At 47.8% G+C, this 22,362-nt stretch overlaps 1 protein-coding gene across 1 annotated transcript in view; it reads right to left on the reverse strand.

The window, feature by feature from the left end:
- Window positions 1-487: 487 nt before the first annotated feature.
- Window positions 488-22,362, reverse strand: part of LOC122381306 — a 52,179-nt gene continuing 30,304 nt past the window's right edge. The window contains exons 2-3 of the mRNA XM_043365313.1: window positions 1,064-1,138; window positions 488-573 (exon numbers count right to left, since the gene is read on the reverse strand). Of these exons, the coding sequence (XP_043221248.1) occupies window positions 495-573; window positions 1,064-1,138 (154 nt within the window). The 3' untranslated portion in view covers window positions 488-494. The remainder of the gene's footprint in view (window positions 574-1,063; window positions 1,139-22,362) is intronic.

Consider the following 22,362-nt stretch of genomic DNA (forward strand, 5'->3'; position numbering starts at 1 on the left):
GGCATATGTCACCCTTCTCAGCCATTACAAAGACCCAAGTGGCTCAGGCATCGGCGACCGATGCCATCCAAAAGGTCAGATGCGATTCAATATTATTTTCATTCTTTCATATCCGCCCAGTGAAGGCTCGGATTTTGCAGCGCGTTTTTTCATAAGTTCTGAGGAATGTCTGAGGAACGGTGAAATTTGCATACGATCGGTATTAGTTTTTTTTTATAAATACAGTAAAGGGTGTTTACAAATGTACAGCTTCTATGGATTATATCTGCCGTGAGCATGCTTCTATTTTAATTTCACATGGACAGAAAAGCGACGCATTTTCAGACTAGTAGAACTGAGTGAACATTTCTTAATGGAACCAAAGCATAAATTTGCGATGTTTCGTTGGTGCACCGAGCTGAACTGACCACCGCCAGAGTTTCAAAGAGCATGAAGTTGCGTTATGAAAAAAGGAAACGAATAAATAACGCAGGAGCCAAGCACCATATGAATACTTACAGGCTGAGCAGTTGCGGCAAGTTTCTGAACGCATCGGCTCGGATCCTCCTGAGCTGCTCGTTCTTGGAGAGCACTCTGCAAAGAGCATTTGAGTAAGAACTTGAAATCGAACTAACTCTGTGTCCGTTTTACTTGCAGAACCTTTTCGGGCGCCGGTGACAGCAACCGTCGCCGGCGACTGTAAAGCTGCTACGTGCAAAACGGCCATTAGAGAATAGTGAAGACAATATATTTTAGACACTGTGATAAAGGCCATTGAAGATGTCGCAGATAGTTCAAAGTTTTACACAAAGACTGTTGCATGTTGAACACTTACAATCGAAATATACTAATACATTTTTTTTGTGCACGCGTCTGCATGATTTCCTTTCAATATGTTCACATGAATCGACATATTTCTGATTTTTTCAAGCAATATGTATTCTAGGTAAATGTACGGAAATGACATGAGAAAAATGTTTGAAGTATGTGTGGCTCTGTCAAGTATTTAACATTGTACAAACGACAAACTAAACAAACCATGTTAGCATCAGCCAGCCGGCGAAGTTGAAGATTCGCCACTCACATGTCCTGAAGATGCGCAGCGTACCGCAGGAAGTCGTCTCGGTCCACCTCCACGATATTGGTCATTGTCAGCGTTCTGAAAAGAAACACGATACGTCAATATTTACGATATGACAACGTTCACGATACGGCACGACCTTACCAAAGTTAGGCCAAAATAACACTCTGCAAATTGTAGGGAGCAGCCTCTATGCATACCCCGCACGAAAATAAAAAAATCACTTAAAAGTTATTTGCAATGAGCCGCGGAAAATCTCCCAAAAGTTTGTTAGGCTCCATGTTCGCTTTTCTCTTCAGCTATTCCCCATCAGTCGTACCCGGCGCAACTCCGCGCAACACACAATACTCTTTTTTGCGATTGGAAAGGGGAGGGCTTGGCGTAAGGGGTCAAAAGGCGTGGAAAATCAATTTAAAATGGATGGATGTTTTCCACGGAACATTAAAGGTAGCATGTATGTTTGTCAGCCATGAATACGACTGATCGAGGTTCGGCGCTCAATAGTTATGCTCAATTTGCTCATTTTATTAATGATACTACTTTCAGTGAAATGAAATGTGAAACCAATAATGTCCTAAAACATGTCTTATTGCAAACGCAATACCAGCAAACATCCATCGAGTGTATTGTGTGCTTGTTATTCAAGTACGAATAATTCGACTGAACAAGAGGTTGCACCGAAACGTCCATAAAACTATTTTTCATTAAAGGTAGTGTGCCAGCTTTCTTGGACCGTATGGAGTTAATGGCCCAGATAAGGAGAACCGGATTTTTAGAACTTATCCATACCTTCAAAACTCATGGAAACGTCTTAAATTCTTCAAATTTTGAGTACCCCAGTGCGAAATTCGCCCCGACGGGTTGTCGGTCGTACCCCAACCACATTTCACACCACTATGAACAATAAATGCACACACTGAAATCGCTATTACCGATATGCTCATCCAATCAAGTTTCGATAAACCCGTTCATCATCATCTGCTGCGGTTTCGAACACGCCTGTTAGGTGGCTTCTGATGCTCGTCGAGGTCGGAATTTCCAAATACGCGTGGTGCGTCGGGCCGCGCGCTCTGACTTCGGCCAAGAAAAATGCGTCAGCTGATCATTGTCATTTCTGCCACTTGCGTGTGGTGAAATGGGGTCATAACTTATAAGACGGCTTTTTCATATCAATTATTTTACATAAAATCATATTTCAAACCATAAATAATGTTCGACAGCCAAATAAAAGAAACAATACCAATACGGGCTTACAGTTTAAGGCTCGACATTGTGTTGTCTACGATTAGACAGCTGATAACTCATTCCCGTACGTCGTATGGTCGTAACACTATAATGACCTTTGCTTATTGTCACAAGTGCGCCGCATTCGCGATTGTTGCCCGACGCCTGTTTGCAGGTGAGCCCACTACAGTTGTTATACATATCTAAAAACCGAAAAACTTTTAGGAGAAAAAGGCACTATTCCAGGCCCATTTTTGATTTTTTTTTGCGATATTAGGTAAAAACAGAAGCTTCTTATCCTAGGAAAAATAAAATGGGAAATCTTTCAAAGGTGGCACACTACCTTTAAGCTATTTGCTGCTCCACTGAAAACCACGGAGCTTTCGGATATGCAGCACATGGCATGCACCCACCAATACCTACCCAATGTCCATGGTAAATGAGCTACATTGAGTTGACCGATCACGTCCAATCTCCATGCAAACCCTATGTCAACAACTTTCCGTAAGGAAGGTCGTCAGCGGGCCACCCTCGCCCGCACATGAGGGGGGGGGGGGTTGCCACCCCCCAGGCAGTCTTTCTGCCCTGCACTCAACATTTTTAGAGCTAGAAGCCTGATTTATGGTATAGCTGCTCCCCTATCCTTGTTGATATCCACTGAAAATTTCAAGTTTCGGCGGTTTTTGGTTTCGGAGATATGACCTTGTTTTTCAGGTCATGTCATGACCCAAATGACCAATTCTCAACATCTTGCGTTGGCTATGGGCCTTGTGAGCTTTTGACACCTTGATTTCGGCCTTTTTTGCCATTCTTACCTCCCACCTATCATGGAACATGTTGTTCGACGATGTACAGATGTCAAGGTTAAGGTCAAGGTCAACCTAGGTCATCTAAAATAATTGTGTTTTAGGCGGCTGAATTTACTTTTCGTGACGTTTTTTTTTTTACTGCATTTTTGGTAAAAGCTTCTCAGATCATGATTTCATGTAATATGGATGTTAGAGTGAGTTTGCGAAATTTGTGGATCCGCGGATTTCCTAGGGAATCCGCGAAGTCCCTAGTGGCTCCACGGATGAACATCAAGTCTAGTATATTCGCGGATAAACGGGCGGGGATCCGCGGATGAACAAGACTTCAGGATAACCGCGAACTCCCTGAAGAGTTGACGAGATCCGCGAACCACCCGGGGAATCCGCGGAGTAACGATTCATTCTAGTGAGTTTGCGAAGTTCCTATGCGTTTCATACAGCTATCTAGACTAGAATGCATGGGATATTGGGTAGATCATCTGCGACTTAATCCGCGCCCCGTCGGGGTCTGCCGAGCATTCCCCCCCCCCCCCTAAGATCTCGAGAACCACGTAACATAGCGACAAGCCGCAAACGGTGTTGGATAGCCGCAGCGGGGAACTACCATGTGAACCAATTTCATTGACCTAGGTCCAAGCGATAACGTCACAGGTCAGGTCAAATGTCGAATTTTCATCGTTTACAGGCATTTCAAGAAATGTGTTGTGCTTGTAAAATCGAGTAAAATGCATGTCACTGAAAATCAACGATGGGAATTGTTCTTCAAACACATATTCTGCTAGTTGAAGTCACTGATGCCAGGTCAGGTCACAGAGGGTCACAATATGAAAATAGCATGTGATGCATGTTTTATGGTCAATTTTACATGACAAATGCGATTATGTGGGTAAGGCAGCCTTTGGGGCCAGTTTAGGTTATGCTCTGGTGAAGGTCAGGTCAAGGTCAGGTCAAATTAGCTCAAATTTCAAAGTTGATATTTTTGCCCGGGTTGATAGGTACGTTTTGGGTTCCCGTATCGGAGTTCAGCATTGCCCCTCCAGTCCAAATGTTCCCCAGAATAGATATACTGTGGCGCCGGGCTGAAGCGGCTGTAGGCGCGGTGCTGACCGGTCGGGTCAGGTCGGCTGTGGCAAAAGGGCAAGTTGGGGGGAGGGGGCAACTGCCCCACCAACTGTGCAGCCCTCTGCAAACTGCGTGGTAGGTATTCTTTTTTTTTTCGACAAAACTGAGAATACCTAACGCGAATACTATGCTATCGGTCACTCGGAAATCGTGACAGCAAGACGCATGAGACTCCGCACGTTAGATTGGCATTATCATCGTGCTCATTTTCCATCCAATTTGGCAACGAAACCCAAAAGTTTATATTTGCCCCCCCAAAAAACTTTTGCATTTTATTGCCACACAAGGCATATACAGGGTGACACAAAAAAAGCGGTCATCACCAAAATTCGAATAACTTCAGAAGTTTTATTCAGATCATCACCAAACTTCGGCCACTTTAGGTCACACCTATGTAGCAGACATCCACCAAGTTTCAAGTCTTCACTACGAATACTTTTAGTACAGTGTGTGTTTTACGGACGCTCCACAATGTGCTCCAGGTGAGCGCCCCGGCGCTGCAGGGCGTAGGCACACCTGCATCCGGCGGGCAAAGTTGCCGATAACCCGATAAGAATAATGTTTCAGGGGTAGCACACCCCCTGAGCACTGTCTCCAGAGGCCATTGCACTCTGTAAAGTGCACAGCCATCGGGTTATCGACAACTTTGCCCGCCGGATGCAAGTGTGCCTACGCCCTGCAGCGCCGTGGCACTCACCTGGAGCACATTGTGGAGCGTCAGTAAAACACACACTGTACTAAAAGTATTCGTAGTGAAGACTTGAAACTTGGTGGATGTATGCTACATAGGTGTGACCTTAAGTGGCCGAAGTTTGGTGATGATCTGAATAAAACTTCTGAAGTTATTCGAAATTTGGTGATGACCGTTTTTTTTGTGTCACCCTGTACTTTGCTTAGTGATAGACCCAATCGAAGGAGTGGAGCATGCCGCATCTAGTTATTTGCAGTGAGTTCCGACCGACTGATAATACAGCCTTTCAGTAATTATCGGTTTTGTGCAAAAAAGAATACCTACCACGCAGTCTGCTGAGGGCTGTACAGGAAGCTCCGCCTCTGAGGAAGAGTGAGCATTACTGTTAAATTCATACACACTTGCATACATTCACATGATCGCTCAGATGCCTTTCCAGCTTTCCATTCATGGTTGGGAGAAAAGTAAGCAGACTGGTCGCAGAAGTTCAACCACGCCAAAAATGGCTTACCGTCTATTATTTTATTGTATATTGATATTTGCGAGCGACGTCTAAGCGAGATGAAAAAAATAATTCGCAAACTCACTAGAATGAATCGTTACCTACTTAGCGAATTCCAACAGCAACTGGGAAAACACCAAGACGGGCGAGGGTTAAGTCGCAGACGATCTAACCAATATGCCCTTGCATTCTTGTCATAAGATAGCTGCATGAAACGCATAGGAACTTCGCAAACTCACTAGAATGAATCGTTACTCAGCGGATTCCCCGGGTGCTTCGCGGATCTCGTCAACTCTTCAGGGAGTTCGCGGTTATCCTGAAGAGTCTTGTTCATCCGCGGATCCCCGCTCGTTTATCCGCGAATATACTAGACTTGATGTTCATCCGCGGAGCCACTAGGGACTCCGTGGATTCCCTAGGGACTCCGCGGATCCACCGATTTCGCAAACTCACTCTAACATGGACACAAAAACAATCGGTGCACACATCAGTATACACACAGACACACACAGACATACAAACACATATCATTGACCTTGACCTAACTTGACCTGGAATGACCCTCAGCAGCAAATATCTGGTCGGGTAGTGTGAATAAGAGGTTCTAGCTGACTTGGCACCAGAAAACGGCATCGTTATTGGTGTATGATAAGCAGCGCACTTGATATCCAACGGTGACCAAAAACAGCAACATTTTTTAGTTTAACCTGACCTGGAAGGTCAATGACTGACCTGAGAAGGTAAAACTGGGTATCATTGGATTTGTCTCTTCCCAAAGAATCTTTTTGGTCTTACCGCGAAGCTCTATCTCCAACAGGAACGAAATGGCGCGGGGGTGGCACCCCCCCCCCCATGTGCGTTCTAGGATGGGAAAATGGCATGTGCGGGCGAGGGTTAACATGGTAACACGCGGCACTGTTATTTCTCCTCAATCCGCCCACCATAACGAGACTGAGGTATGGTAAAACCTTGGTGACATGGCTGCACATGGGCAAACAAGACTTTGTAGATAAATAATCAGTCCTTGTCATCAGCAGTCCTTTGAAGAGGATCCGTAGCCTGCTCTGCGTCCTTCTATAGCTAATTATCCTCCCCATTCCATTGTTTCCTGTCTGGCATTTTGGCAATGGCATCGTTGCATCCTGGAAATGTCAGTGTGCGGCAATGGAAGGCGTCTGATAGGCATCTCCTGTTATAATGTGTCTACCATTAGGTGGTTACTGCGTATGTGGGTGGATGGAGCGAACAATCAATTGGGCTGTGATGCACTAATTGGCATTAAAAAATGACAATGGTGCTGAGAAGCTGATGTAGGTATGATAGATAATCACATAATTAAATGATAAGGACAGAAGCCCCACTTATATGCATTTGGTTGCCAAAAAACAGAAACATGATCTCAATCCATTTCATCAAGAACTGGTGGAATGCAGTACAGCCTCCTAACTACAGCCCCAATGCACGTCCACTACTATTTTTTTACATCCGAGTTCTTACTTTATTCGTGACACGGAACATCTTTCTCGTGTCATTTTTGTGTCTCCGCAGACGGGTGTCAATCGTCGTCCAGCGTCTGTGAGGCAGCTGACAACAGTCCGTCACTCAGCACAGACTCGGTGTGGTCCCATTAGAGTCCAACAACGCCCATCGATCTCATAAATTTCTCCCACAGCCCACTAGCGCTTGTTCGTGCCAGCCATGAGCAGCATAACAAGTGCCGGTCGCGCCTCTGCGGCGCGCCTAACGAGAGCAAACCAACGATTGGACAATTATTTATTTCCAGCGTAAAGGTGCCAACGCAAATGGTCGAATCACGTCAAGCATAGTTAGCAGAACGAACAAACGACATGCCTTGTTTTTACTCTTGGAGTTTGGACGATGGTTTTTCATCACAAAAACAATTAACATTTTCTAGCATTTAGCGAACAACTTGCATATAACTATTATGCAAGGGAAAAATGCTGAAACAGTTATGTTAATCCATATAAGTGAAATGAAGAAACATCGAATATCATATGACGTTCATAATTGAATTAGGGTGATAGTGTTTTCCCACATAGTGCATATAGTGATTATGCATTAAAACAGTAAACCGTGGCGCACCAGCGTATTTGGAAATTCCGACCTCGACGAGCATCTGTGGTAGAAAACCACCCCTTTGGTAGGGGAAACTACTGCTGTCTGATACCATTTGCACTACATGTGTCGCTATAGCTGCGACATCTATGCATATTAAATCGCGACGTGTGTGTGCGGTGGCCGGTGATTCTTGGGTGATTCTACATTTCTGTAGTTAGCGATTAGCTAGGGCAGCAGGGTGGATCCAGACTTTCAGTTTGAGGGTGGGCGGACTCTTGGCCGGCCCGATCCCCGGCAGTCAAAGCTGCTGAGCGGGGACCCGGGGGGGGGGGGGGAAGGAAGGTCCAATATAATGACCCAAAAGACATGCCTATTGCCCATAGGTATATACGTATGTATTGAATGGTATCAGCACTCAGCAGTGTGCCTCCTGAGATGTTAGTGATTTTTATCGATTCATCAAGTTGACGATTTTTTTTTTTGCGGATATCTTAAAAAAGGCAGCGCTCCGCGTCGGTGTTTATTTAACCCTCGCCCGCACATGGGGGGGGTGGTTGCCACCCCCCCAGGCAGTCTTTCTGCTCTGCACTCAACATTTGTAGAGCTAGAAGGCTGATTTTTCGTATAGCTGCTCGTCTATCCTTTCTTGATGTCCACTGAAAATTTCAAATTTCTGTGATTTTTGGTTTCGGAGATATGACCTTGTTTTTCAGGTCATGTCATGACCCAAATGGCCAATTCTCAACATCTTGCGTTTGCCATGGGCCTTGTGAGCTTTTGACACCCTGATTTCGGCCTTTTTTGCCAGTCTTACCTCCCACCTATCATGAAACATGTTGTTCGACGATGTACAGGGGTCAAGGTCAGGGTCAAGGTCAACCTAGGTCATCTAAGATAATTGCGTTTTAGGCAAGCTGAATTTACTTTTTGTGAAGTTTTTTTGACTGCATTTTTGGTAAAAGCTTCTCAGATCGTGATTTCATGTGATATGGACCCAAAAACAATCGGTGCACACATCAGTATACACACAGACACACACAGACATACAAACACATATAATTGACCTTGACCTAACTTGACCTGAAATGACCTCAGCAGCAAAATTCTGGTCGGATAGTGTGACAAAAAGGTTCTAGCTGGCTTGGCACCAGAAAACAGCATCGTCATCGGTATTTGATAAGCAGCGCACTTGATATCCAACGGTGACCCAAAACAGCAACATTTTTTAGTTTGACCTGACCTGGAAGGTCAATGACTGACCTGAGAAGGTAAAACTGGGTATCATTGGATTCGTCTCTTCCCAAAGAATCTTTTTGGTCTTTACTGCTAAGCTCTATCTCCAACAGGAACGAAATGGCGCGGGGGGGTGGCAACCACCCCCCCCCCCCCCATGTGCGTTCTAGGATGGGAAAATGGCATGTGCGGGCGAGGGTTAATAACCTTTAGCTTTAACTTTACCAATACCAATACAAACCAATACATACTATATATGCCTATAGGCAATAGGTGTGGCATCATATTGGACCTTTCTTCCCCCCCCCCCCCCGCTCAGCAACCGGACTGCCAGGGATCGGGCCGGCCATGAGTTACCCCACGCCCACCCTTAACCAGGGATGCGGAGTCGTGGACATTTCAGACGGTTCCGACTCCGGCTCCGGCTCCGAGTGAAATGCCATGGCGGCTCCGGCTCCGGCTCCGGCTCCGAGTAAAATGGTCCGGCGGCTCCGGCTCCAATACTCAGTACATTTTAAATACCTACGGGTGGCAGAAAAAAGAAGATGGGATTGGTGCACGTTGCTTCTGCATTTGCATAACTTAAGGCTATTTTCATATTTTGAATAGGGGAAGCGGGGGTAACACCGCCACTGTGGGAAACACCGCCACCCCATCTGGCGGCGAAAGTATGAAATGTGAAGTGTAAAAATCCGTTATTTCCTATTAACCGCACGAAGGAAAGCGTCTTCTGATTTGTGTTCCGGTGTTTCAGTGTAATCGAAGCTCAATGTGGGCATTTAAAGAAAAATGCACATTCTCTTATATAAATTCGATGAGTTGGGAGCACTTTTGAATGTCTTTAAGTAGAGACTCATTTTGATTTACTTGATTACATCGAAAAATAACTGATCGGCTTTGTCCAGTAAGATAGGTTTGCTTGAACCGTGTAGTACATTCTTGCCGCTGGCGATTTTTGCTTGTGATCACTTATTGGGGAACACCGCCACCCCGTGGCGGTGTTACCCCAATTGAGGTTGCGGTGTTTCCTGTTTGTAGCGTGATAAGTGATGAAACTCCAAAGACACGCTTTATTTATGTTCGTAGATGTTACTAAGTGGGGAAAAAGCAGCTTATTTGATTTTTTACTTTATATTTTTCATGCATCCCGACCAAGCACTTGCCAGCTGTATAAAACTGGCAAACAGCTGATGAACCTATACCTATTTAGGTATCCATTACCGATTATTTGCGAAAATTACCACTTACGGACAGGAAACTCATCGCACGCGATCTTTGAACAATTAAAAGCTTTCGTAGGAATGGGTTGGGTTAACATCAACACCGGTGGCGGGGTTACCCACACAATTTGTAGGCAGCAAATATGCAAGGTATTTTTAAAAGTCGTGATACATGAAAACCTTTTAGGAGCATGCAAAATAAGTACCTAAAACACGTGAGAAAATGTTTAAATATTGTAGCCAAGACAATAACTACCAAGAGACTTCACACATATTCTCTCATTATGGCGAAAAGCTTAGCGGGACGGTGTTACCCCCGCTTCCCCTACCGTATTTCTTACTGCCTGGAACTGTAAGTTCAAGGCAGTTTGGTTTGACAAACCGAACGAGGTCAATATTTGTTTCCTCTTTTTGACAGCTCCGGCCCTGGCTCCGGCTCCGAACTATATTGTTTCACAGCTTCGGCTCCGGCTCCGGGCAAAATATGCCGGCTCCGGCTCCGGCTCCGCACCCCGGCCCTGCCTCAAACCGAAAGTCTGGATCCACCCTGGTGCCCTAGCTGGGTTACGGACAAAAGTACGTATCGCTAAAGTACGTAGGACAAAAGTACGTAAACAAAAGTACGTAGGATTAAAGTACGTATCGCAAAAGTACGTACAGTATAAAGTACGTATGGACAAAAGTACGTCAGGGACAAAAGTACGTATCGCAGAAATACGTACAATATAAAGTACGTATGGACAAAAGTACGTCAAGGACAAAAGTACGTATCGCAGAAGTACGTACAGTATAAAGTACGTATGGACAAAAGTACGTCAGGGACAAAAGTACGTATCGCAAAAGTACGTAGGGTATAAAGTACGTATGGACAAAAGTACGTCAGGGACAAAAGTACGTATCGCAAAAGTACGTAGGGTATAAAGTACGTATGGACAAAAGTACGTCACGGACAAAAGTACGTATAGCTAATGTACGTAGGGTAAAAAGTACGTATGGACAAAAGTACGTCACGGACAAAAGTACGTATCGCAGAAGTACGTAGGGTATAAAGTACGTATGGACAAAAGTACGTCACGTACAAAAGCCTACGCATAGCAAATGTACGTAGGGTATAAAGTAGGGTAGCCTTGAGCAAGACGCCACAGATAATTTATTTTGCTACATAGGTACCTACTACCTACTTTTGTCTCACATCACCTGGAAGGCCAAATTTGTGCTCAATGTGTTCTTTGGACATTTTACTTTAAATTCCACCCCTCAAATTCATTCACTTATGATCGGACTCCCAGCTAGCAAGTGCTTTGTGAGGCAACTGCAAATGGGGCATTTTCCCCAACCCCAGGGCAAAACACCCCACGGCCTGAGGCAAGAAGCCCCATGGCATACACTAGATCAGTGGTCGGCAGGTCATTCGGGGTCGTGCCCCCTTTTTGGGCGCCAGGCAGGGCCATTGCCCCCACCTACCAGACCCCATTGCTGACACAACTATGTTTACTGAAATTCCATACCGTCCTGGAACTCTTTGGGTATTTGTGCATTTCCAATGCATCAAATTTAAAACATGACACTTCCTCCACAAAACATTTAATGCCTATATCCCAGTAGCGGCGGAACACCTTCAATTAAGGGGGAGGGGGGAGCACTGCCGACCTTTGGTCCCATTCTTTCCATGCAACGCCCATAGGGCTAATGTTAAAATGCAAAAATCAAAGGGTGCACGGTGCCCCGGTGCCCTCCCCGTTCCGCCGCCTATGCTATATCCCATTTAACCCTTGTACGTATAGGGGCGGCGGGTGGTTTTTCGTTAACCCTATTAGTGGCAGGCTCCTGGCTACCCCATATTAGTGGCAGGGGGGGGGGGGCTGTTTACGACCCCCCCCCCCCTTGATATCTCGAGATCTAACCGGCCGATTTTCAAAATTCAAACGGCATTCGATTTGGCTCAAGGAGATCTACATTTCTAAAAAAAATAAAATTAAAAAATGTCAATAGTGGGGTAGAGGGGGGTAAAAACGGGCAAATTGCAGATACATTTTAGACTGTTTATCACGGCCAGGTTTCTGAACCAATCTTAACGCAACTTTTGCCGATCGATAGAGAATGAACCAGGAATTCACATGGATCCTAAAAATATGCATTTTCAAAAATCATAGGCGGATACAGATCATTGAGATTGGGGGTACACAAAAAGTATAGTAAATAAGGTTTTTGTTGGTACTGTTTCTAAAAAGGGTGGCAATGGTCTTGTTATGTTACAATTTTCTTATGAGAGAACGACTAAAATTGTATTGGTCATGCATAGGCGGTGTCAGGGCACCTATGTTGGGAGGTAAAAAATAACCCCCCTATTTGGACGCCTGGATCCGCCTATTATAGCAAAAACGTGTCAAAAGAGGATGCACAATGACTTTGTATATGTTATCACATGATACCTTTCATTCACTGTCGTAAAACTGGTGCAGCATCGTGATCTTCGCCCAAATGACTCGCTTCACGAATAGGACCCCCCGATTCCCAGTGCTCTGGAGCCGCCCCTGGTAAAGTTATGAACTTGAAATTTTCAGGGAATGTGCCCAATTTAGTTTTAGGAAAAGTCAGAAAATTTCAGCATCATAGCTTCAGCGGTTTCGGACTTCGGAGATATTCCCGAAAAACCTGAGGGGTGGATAAAAACAACCCCCCTGCCACTAATAGGGTTAAAAGCTCACGTAAAAGGCATTGGATCACGACCAAATTGTACCCTCGAGCCCATCATTTTTTTTTTTTTTTCACCAGCCCGGAAAATATGACCTGAGACCAGTTTTACCAACAGAAAAATAACCGCCTGCCGGAATTTTTGCCTCAAGACCGCTTCACATACGGAGCGTAAACGCGATGGGCTCGTAAGCGGATAGGGCTTTACCGTTTACGCTCCATATGTGAAACGATCTTTAGGCAAAAATTCCGGCAGGCGGCTATTTTTCTGTTGGTAAAACTGGCCTCTGGACCCATAATGACCGTTGGCTTATGAGCTTTTTATGGAGATCATCTTGAGCCATAAAATCTCACTTCAAGAAGTTATAGCGGGTCCCGATTTTCTCGACACTTATCATTGCCCTCTTGAATGAGACGGAATGACCAAGGACCTTAACCCTCGCCCTGGCAGGGGGGGTCGATGCGACCCCCCCCCCCTAAGGTTTTTCGAAGATAGCGTAAAAACGGCGGCGCGCAGCGCCGCCAAATTTGGCACAGCCTATGGGGCAACCTTTTTACATATGACCTGAAAATTTCAGGTCCGGGTGACCTTGGGTCAGGTCACCAGGTCAGAAAAACCGGTACAAGGTCATGGTCAAATTTCAATTTTCTTTTTGCACCTGTCCAACTCACAGTTTTTCACTGATTTCCTTCAAACTTTCAGGATGTGCTAAGTTCACCGAGTTGTATAACATATAGTTCGGGTTTTTTGAGGTCACTGACCTGAGGTCAGTTAGAGGTCATTACGTCGTAATGTTAAGCCTATGGGAAAATACTAAATTCGGAAAATACTGGAGATATCCGCTTCGTTCTATCATTTTTGTGCTTTGAAACCACAGTACTTAACAGCAGGTCACTTGGTGCTTCTTTGTTTGGTGTACTTATCCATGGGTCTGGTCAAATGAGGTCAACTGAGGTCAAACGACGTTTTTGCCAATAACCTGGCACACAATGACGCTAGAGCTTAAAAAATGGCATCATTGTGTTCCTGGTGATTAGCCGAATCGAATGATATACGATATGACGCAATTTGGTTAAGTTGAACTTAATTTATTAATTTAAGTTTACTTAAAATTTAAGAAAAACTATAAGTACACTTAAGCAAGCTAAAAAGTATATCATTCGACGCGCCTTGACGTGCTGAGTTCACTGGTGCCTTTCTTTTTGCTCTATCTTAATTAGATCAAAAGTTATAAGCGAAAAACTTTTGACCTGTTTTTAGCGAAATTTTTACATTTATACCCCCCAAAACCCCCCTAAATATTGACCTAGAGCAACCAAATTTGCACAGGGGCGAGAACTCCAGGGGGCCCACCTACCTACCAAATTTGGTGTTTCTAGGTGCCATAGGAGCCAATCGCGAGGGGGGGGGTCGCATCGACCCCCCCCCCCCCCTGCCAGGCCGTGTTATGAAAAATGCCCTGCCAGGGCGAGGGTTAAAAATGGGCAGCAGCGGCTTCCTATGGTCACGGGTAGCACGCTCGTCTTTTTTATGCACAGCTCCATATCAGAGTCCGAGAGGCCGCGGGGGTCCGATCGACTCCTCCCCCTTACGGCGGCTGTTGAAACGCCAACAGACGGGCGACGGTTAAAAGTTGCAGCTGCTTTTGAACGACTGTACGGAGGGGTGAGATGGTGAGGCGAGCAGGTACATACGTGAAAGTTGGTATCTAATCAATAGTGTGCTGTGCCTTTGGCCTGGGCTAATCTTTGAACCCTGGGATGCAACAGTCACGATGGCTCCATCACTGGAGCTACAAACTCTAAAAAGATAGGCTGCAGGGGCGTCGTTTTGTATAGGCCTGGTAGGGCCCGAGCCCTACCAATGTTTATTTGGGCCCTACCAGTGTTCGCTGAGCTCTATCAATCTTTTGTCACTTGGTAAAAAATCAAAATAAACAGATAAGCAAATAAGCATATATGTACATTCGTCACAGATGTGTGTGGCCTGTGGGCCGTAGGAGCTGCTGTCGCGAACCCTTCGCAAGCCGGCAGGGGATTCTTAGGGAACGGCAAGGTGTCCTCACTCCTCAGGCCGGCAAAGGGTCTTCAGAGGCCGGCAGCACCTTCAGAAGTTCAGTGGGGTCCTTAGAGAACGGCACGGTACTCTCAGACTCCGGTGGGATCCTCAGAATTGCCGGTGTGGGCCACGCAAAAGTCACTGGTGGGTGTCCGTCAGATGCATATGTGTGACCTCGGCTCTGAGGGCCTATTGGTGGCCTCTGAGGGCCCTTACCGGCCTATTAGGAGCCGGCTCTACGAGCTGCATGCCCGCCTGTGATGGTCCAACACCAATTCTCTTAGGGCCCCAATAACTGTGAGGAGTGCCTCTGATAGCCCACACCGGCGTTTCTGAGAGCCCACGCCGGCGTTTCTGAGGCCCCTTCTCCCCCAGTTCTGAGGGTCTTCATCAGAGGCTCCTAAGGCCCTACACCAGCGACTCTGACGGCTCCACTGAGTCCACACTGGTGACTCTGAGGGTCCCAGTGGCGTCTGAGAATACTATTCTGGTCTAAAGGGACCCCCTCGGCGCTCCTGAAGGCACCACCGACCTCTGGGCTCTGAGGTCCCCTTGTCGTCCTATGAAGGGCCCGCACCAGCACTCAGCTCAGCAGCTCTAAGGGTCCCACGCATATCTGTGATGGCCATAAACCAGTGTATCTGAGGGCCCCGAAACGGCGCTTAAGAGGGCCCTCACCGGCGACTGTGCAGGTCCCATTCCGGCGCCTCTGAAAGCCCCACCAATGCGCCCTCAGAGCCAAGGCCATCAATGGGCCCTCAGAGGCCAGCAAGAGATTCTCAGAGACCGTGAGGGGCAGGCTGGTAAGGGGCCCTTGGCGGCCTCTTAGGGCCTTAACTGGTGACAAGGGCTCTAAGAAGCCGGCGTGGGGCACTTACGAAGATCTTAATACGCCACTTAGGGGCCCATGAGATGCTCTGACGAGCCCTGTGGGGTCCCTTTGAGACGAAATATGGCCAGCGTGGACCCTCAGCGGCCGATTGGCGCCGCAGGGACCCGAAGGGCCCCCTGGACCCGCTGGGAGGGGCACGCGCCCCCTGTGCCCCCCCCCCCCCACTTGGCTACGCCACTGGAATCTATCATGCTATGTGATCTCTGCAAGATGTATCCCCCGTTTGCTGACACTGCAGAGAAAAGGCAAGCTCGAAAGGAGGCTTAGCGGGGTGTTTGGCCCCTTATCGAATATCTAGAAGATATCATTGACTTGTCACCGTAAAGGAATTGTGGGCGTCACACGTTGACACTAAGGGACACCGTGCCGAGTTGCGCAAGTGGAAGTGCAGTGCACACCGAGTAACGGCCACTGGTTACATTTTGGTATGCCGACGGGGCTCTGCTTGTCAACTTTCTAAAACAGGGGCGCACAATTGATGATGTGCGTCCATTCGATAGACATCGAGGAGAGGCTATAGGGAAGCTGACATAAAGTGTGCAACTGATCCACGGCCACGCACCTGCGTACTTGCGCGGGGTGACGATAAGTTAAGTGATGAAATGTGGCTTCGAGTTGTTGTCGCATCCACTTTTTTTCCGAACCCTGCACCCTCTGGTTGCCACCTCTTCCCCAACATAAGGAAATTAGCAGTGGCAGCTTCGCTGACTGCAGGGAGACTAAAGCAGCCGTCTTGGACGTGGGATGGGTCCAAAACCCAATTGATTATGGAGACTTTGAGGGCTCTCCCGAAGGCCGAAGCGCTGCGCGAAATGTGTTTGTCTTAGCGGTGGTTATTTGAATAAATGAACTTTTTTGTCTAATAAGTCGATGACGTATCTCTCTGCTTCTTCATGGTCGGGCATGTAACTTTCTGAATGCCGGCTTGTACCGTCATCCTTTTATTTTGGCAAGCAGGTCTTTCTAATTATCGTGGTGTTTCGAGACCTCGTTAGTTGTCGAACCCTGCGATTGGCGTGGGCCTTCAAAGCCGTTCCTGGCCCCGTAGCCGTCTTTTTCATTCGGCTTGGGCCATCAGAACCGTCCCTGGCCCCTTTCAGCACAGCCGTGCTTTTAAGTCGGCGTGGGCCTCTTTCAGAATGGCGTGCATTCCTCCGACACTATTATAACTGCCTATTTAACTGCACGTTTTGTGCATGGAGCTCGTTGAGCACCTAGACTTCCAAAATGTTTTTTTTTTAATTTTGGTTTGTCTTGTCAATGACCAGGGCGAAAAAATAAGTGGCCGAAATCCGATGAGAAAGGCAGATTTGGGGGTACCCTACCTTTTAAGCCCCGCCACATGTGGCCGGCCGCCGCCTTTGGGCCCTACCAATCATTTTCGGAAAACGACACCCCTATAGGCTTTCTCAGAATCCCTCATTACCCCCACCGAAAGGGCTCCATTACCGCCAAAGGGGGCATGCCCCACCATTTGTCGACCCCTGCACTAGATTAACAGAAGAGAGGATCTTTCCCCAGAACCCTGCCAGTTCCGAGAAACATCGGTGAGGCGTTTTACCTCGGCGGGGCGACTTGCCCCGGTCTACCCTACGTGTGGACAAAAGTACGTCACGGACAAAAGTACGTATAGCAAATGTACGTAGGGTATTAAGTACGTACCCCACCCTTGGGTTAAGTTGATCAATGTGTAATACCTTTCTGATTCTTTATTTAATGAGCATTTGTTACAAGGCATAGCAAAATTTATTGATGAGTAAATGGGCGAAATGGACAAAGCTATATTATTTGGTATATGAATTTATCATGAATTCCCTGCAGTATGGCAACAGAGCAGCAATAAAGAAAAAGTGGCCCAACTTACACGACTATACCCTACTTCTAACATACGTACTTTATACACTACGTACTTTGGCATACGAACCGTACGTACTTTTGGCATACGTACTTTTTACACTACGTACTTTTGCATACGAACTTTTGCGTACGAACATTTGCGTACGTACTTTTGGCATACGTACTTTATACACTACGTACTTTTGCATACGTACTTTTGCGTACGAACACTTGCGTACGTACTTTTGGCATAGGTACTTTATACACTACGTACTTTTGCATACGAACTTTTGCGTACGAACATTTGCGTACGTACTTTTGGCATACGTACATTTTACACTACGTACTTTTGCATACGTACTTTTGCGCACGAACATTTGCGTACGTACTTTTGGCATGCGTACTTTATGCACTACGTACTTTTTCATACGTACTTTTGCGTACGAACATTTGCGTACGTACTTTTGACATACGTACTTTATACACTACGTACTTTTGCATACGTTCTTTTGCGTACGAACATTTGCGTACGTACTTTTGGCATACGAACTTTATCGCCTACGTATATTTGCGTACGAACATTTGCATACGTACTTTTGTCCTACGTACTTTAGCGATACGTACTTTAGTCCTAAAATCGCCCTAGCTAATCGCTTACTAGAATCAGCGCACACAGATGTCGTGGTTTACATGTATATGCATAGATGTCGCAGCGATAGCGACACATGCAGTGCAAATGGTAGCAGACAGCAGTAGTTTCCCCTACCAAAGTGGTGGTTTTCTACCACAGACGCTCGTCAAGGTCGGAAATTCCAAATACGCGGCGCACCAGCGTGCAACATTGAAGTATACTGTTGTAATACATTTTAGTGATTTGAATAATTGTAGCCTGTAACCTATTGCAGCTGAGCTAAGTGTCTAATGAGTCGAATTAGATATTGAAAAAGTCCTTCAGGACAGATTACGGCGCGTGTCATTTGCACGGGATGCAAGATATCTTACGCTTAGATAGAACGTTAATGATAATTCCACGCCTGAGTTAATCCTCTGCACAGCGGCCGACAATACTAGACCTAATTAGGATCTCTGTGCGCAGACTGTATGTAGTTTATCAGACCGTGAATCTCGATAAAGGAAAAGTAGCTGTCATTGATGATTCAGTAAATGCGGCTGTAGTTCCCCAAACGAGATGTGCTTGGGAGGGGGAGCAGCAAGTCACCAGTTACCGAAATGACATTCCATCAGTGACGTATGTCTCGCTGGTAATAGGATTAACTCGGATTGGTTGGACGTATGGAAATCCGATACGAGAGTGGACAGAGGCACTCAGGCAGAGCAGCTTTTGTCCGGATGGCGGCAGAGATGATGAGCTACTCTGGCAGTACCCAGACATTCGCTCTCCCCTTGGCTCCGTTCCCGGCTGCGTCTTCTCCCTTAACCCCGTCCGCGCCGGTCCCGTCGCCCAGCTGTTGGGCCGCCATCCTCTTCCCCCTGGCCTGCGGCTGCTGTCCGTTCCGCCGTCTCCAGCGCGCGGGCAGCGCGGTCGGCAGCCACTGCTCGGCCGCCTGGACCACCCCCAGCAGCGAGGCGCCGAACAGGATGCCGACGATGCCGCCGATGTCGGAGAGCAGCGAGCTGGTGCCGTAGGTCAGCTGCTCGCGCGTGACACGCACCCACTCGGCCCAGCGCACAGTCAGGAAGGAGACGTTGTAGAGCCGGCCGCCCTCCACCACCTTCCGCTCCAGCTCGGTCAGGGTCCAGCGCTCGCGCGTGCAGCCGGGGTCACAGTGGCAGTGGCGACGGACCTGGCCGGGGGTCACCTCCGGCGGTACGATGAACGCGAGCACCTCGTTCCGCGATCGGCAGCCCTGCTCAGCCGGTCCGGGCATCCAGGGCGCGCGGCAGCCGAGCCGCCCAGCCTGCAGGTGCCGGATGCACTGCTGCCGGCAGAAGGGGCGGCTGTAGCGGCGCCGCGGCTGGCACGGCCGCCGCCGCAGGCTCGGCGACACCTCGAGCTCGCCGCGCGCCTCGACGTCGAGCCGCTCTCCCGGGTGGATGGTGACGTGCGGGTGGGGCAGCACCAGGCCGGGCCGCAGCCAGTCGCCGGCCTCCACCACCGGCGGCTCCTCGCCGTGCAGAAACACGTGCACCGCGCCCGACTCGCCGACCAGCGTGTGCAGGTGGCTGTGGTAGAAGTGCAGCTTGAAGTAGGAGCCCTCGATGTCCATGAGCCGGTTGAGCCGCAGAGTGTAGCACACACCCATCTCGTTCAGCACGGGCGTCCAGTGGCCACGCACCACGCCGGGCCCACCGCGGGGGTGCTGTGAGTCGCATTCTCCTCCCAGACAGCCGCGCACCAGCTCGTTCAGATCGACTGCCGCCTCCATCCAGAGCTCGTCGAGCGTGCGGTTCTCCGGGAAGCGGTACCAGTCGGGCCAGCGTCCGTTGTCGGCCAGTATTCCCCAGTCGGCCAGCACGTCCCCGCGGAGCCGGGTGCTGGGACAGACAGTCATACCCGGCACAGTCATGGAGTCTGCCGGCTCTGTGCTGCGGATCAGGGCCGTCGGCTCCGAGACGAACAGCACGGCCAGCTCGTGACACTGGAGGGCCAGCAGGCCGGCGCAGGCCACCAGGAAGCAGCTGTACAGCAGCGCGCGAACAGCCGACATGGGGTCAGCGTGTGAGCCGCCCGGTCGGCACTGCTCTCCGCTGGCGGGTCGGTGCCGCAGTGTTCCTCTCCGCTGGGGTCGGTGCCGGGCTGTGCCGGGGCGCTGCTCGCTCGCCACTGGGAGTCGGTGCCAGGGCGCCGCGCAGGCTCCCTCCGCGATGTGGTACCGAATTGTTAACCACCAGCAGCGAACCGCGAGGAGCCGATGGATTTCCGAACCTCCGACACCCGATCCATCATAAGCATGACCGCTCACAGAACTTTTTCTGTGAGGCTGTTGTGGTATAAATGAGTTCACGCCCAGGCTGCGTGGACATGAAGGTCTGCATACCATGTGATCGGACGCTACGCAATGGCGTTCATCGCTCACCATTAGGTGCTATAAGAACATGCTGAAAGGAAGCTGATCGGCTGGTATTTTGTATGGCTTTGCTGACGACGCAGCATACAAAACACAAAAGGGTTTATTGAACATCTTGGTGCTGGATGTTGGTCAAAAGCTGTGTGAACAACTTTGATTCCTATGCTCCATTAAAACTTTTAAGGAACCATACTTGATGTATGAAAAGAACCACTGATCATTGGCAAAGCTGAATGGCTTACGGATGCATACCTATATGCTATTCAATATTCCTCAATGCATGCTAAAATTAAATGCGAGTAAACGTAAATGCGCGTATTAACATGATGTGCAAATCCATTCAGGTAAGGCTCTAATAATTATTGCTATCTTCCACCTGATTCCCTTTCATGCATGTCACTATTTCAATTTAGCCTTACGACCACAGTCCCGCAAAACACCTGTACAGAGAAAAAAACATGTGAAAATAAAGCAATTGTGGGATGAATGGATTTGAGTTGGGGCCTCATCCATTTTCTTCCATAAGAACAGTGAATTACTCCGAAAATGAAAAACGATAATACATTTAACTCAGAAATATCAATTGGAGCTTATCTAAAGCCCATTAGTTTCCTTTTCATGGATCAGCGATATAGGTAGCTAACGAATAATCTGTTGCTATGCTCCTTTTGACTCGTGGTCTGGTAAGTGCCGTTATGAAAACAGAGGTCGAGGTGGTCACCGGATGAAGGGAGGATGAAGTAAAAAAGGGTACGCATGCTTCTTTCACCTTAGAGAGTCTTTTTTGGCTTGTTTCCTGCAGTCGTGAACATTGCAGGTCGCGGCATACCTACTGGAAAGTTGGTTTGTTTTATAACGCTTGGATTTTATCGGTGTCAAAATGAGTCGTCATTCGTCATTGCCATTGCAGACACATATTGGCTGGTGCCGAAACATATAGGTAAGCCGCTGATAGATGATTCGTAGGTACTTTAATTCCAATATTGAACATTGGGATTTGACATGAAGTTAATGTTAGAATTTATTAAAAGAAATTGGATGGCTCGGTGACAGAAATAAAGGAGAAATGAACAACTGAGCGTTGAGCAAGAAAGTACAACAATAAATACAAAGTGGACCATGGGGCTTCAGAAAAGTAATAAGCAGACGACCAAGCTAATTAAAGGAGCATTTAGAAGTCATGCTGCTTGGACGGCTAGCTGCTGAGAGAAAACAAATGAGTCCGGTCAGGCTAAATTGTTTATAAGAGGTTGCTGAGAGACACTTTGGCGTGAAAAGACTGCACGATAAATGAGACATGTAGCAGTATTATATAACGTTGCCCTGAACCATCCCCAGTCCAGATGCCCAATAATTTTCCTAAAGCAGTTTATCGATGAATAAATTCTTTCCGTTCTCCTTTTCGTGGGAGAAGGGATGATGCCCACTGGTTTTCATTAAAGCCCACCATCCACTGGTTGGTAGTAAAAAGGTTGGCAGCTAAGCAAAGCAATAAGCGCGGAATGTGCTTGAGAGCAGAAGCATTATTGCAAAAACAAGACAAAAAAAAAACGAACGATACCGAATGAATACCGAAACCGATACCGAATGAAATCCTATGTGTGCATGGGATTGTGCAATGTGTAACGTGCGTGGCATTGGTCTAAGCATACGGAAAACAGCCAAGCTACATAATGCGCATTGCGCAAAACGCAGTACCACCCATCCTCTCATGTTCCCGTTCTCTCGCTCTTCCAGCACCGATCCTCCCCACTGTTCCAGCCTCTGCCTCCCCCCCCCCCCCGCTCAGCCAGCGGTCCACTCCCTCCCTGCCACCCCTGTGCCAATCCAGGACCGCGCTGGTCAGTGGTCAGTGGTCAGACCCCCCTGCCGCGAACACCCCCAGCCTTCCCGGCGGCACCAGCCACCTCTC

The sequence above is a fragment of the Amphibalanus amphitrite genome, unplaced genomic scaffold, assembly GCF_019059575.1.
Source record: "Amphibalanus amphitrite isolate SeventyFive unplaced genomic scaffold, NRLGWU_Aamphi_draft 000118F_arrow, whole genome shotgun sequence".
In the NCBI taxonomy this organism is placed as follows: Eukaryota; Metazoa; Arthropoda; class Thecostraca; order Balanomorpha; family Balanidae; genus Amphibalanus; species Amphibalanus amphitrite.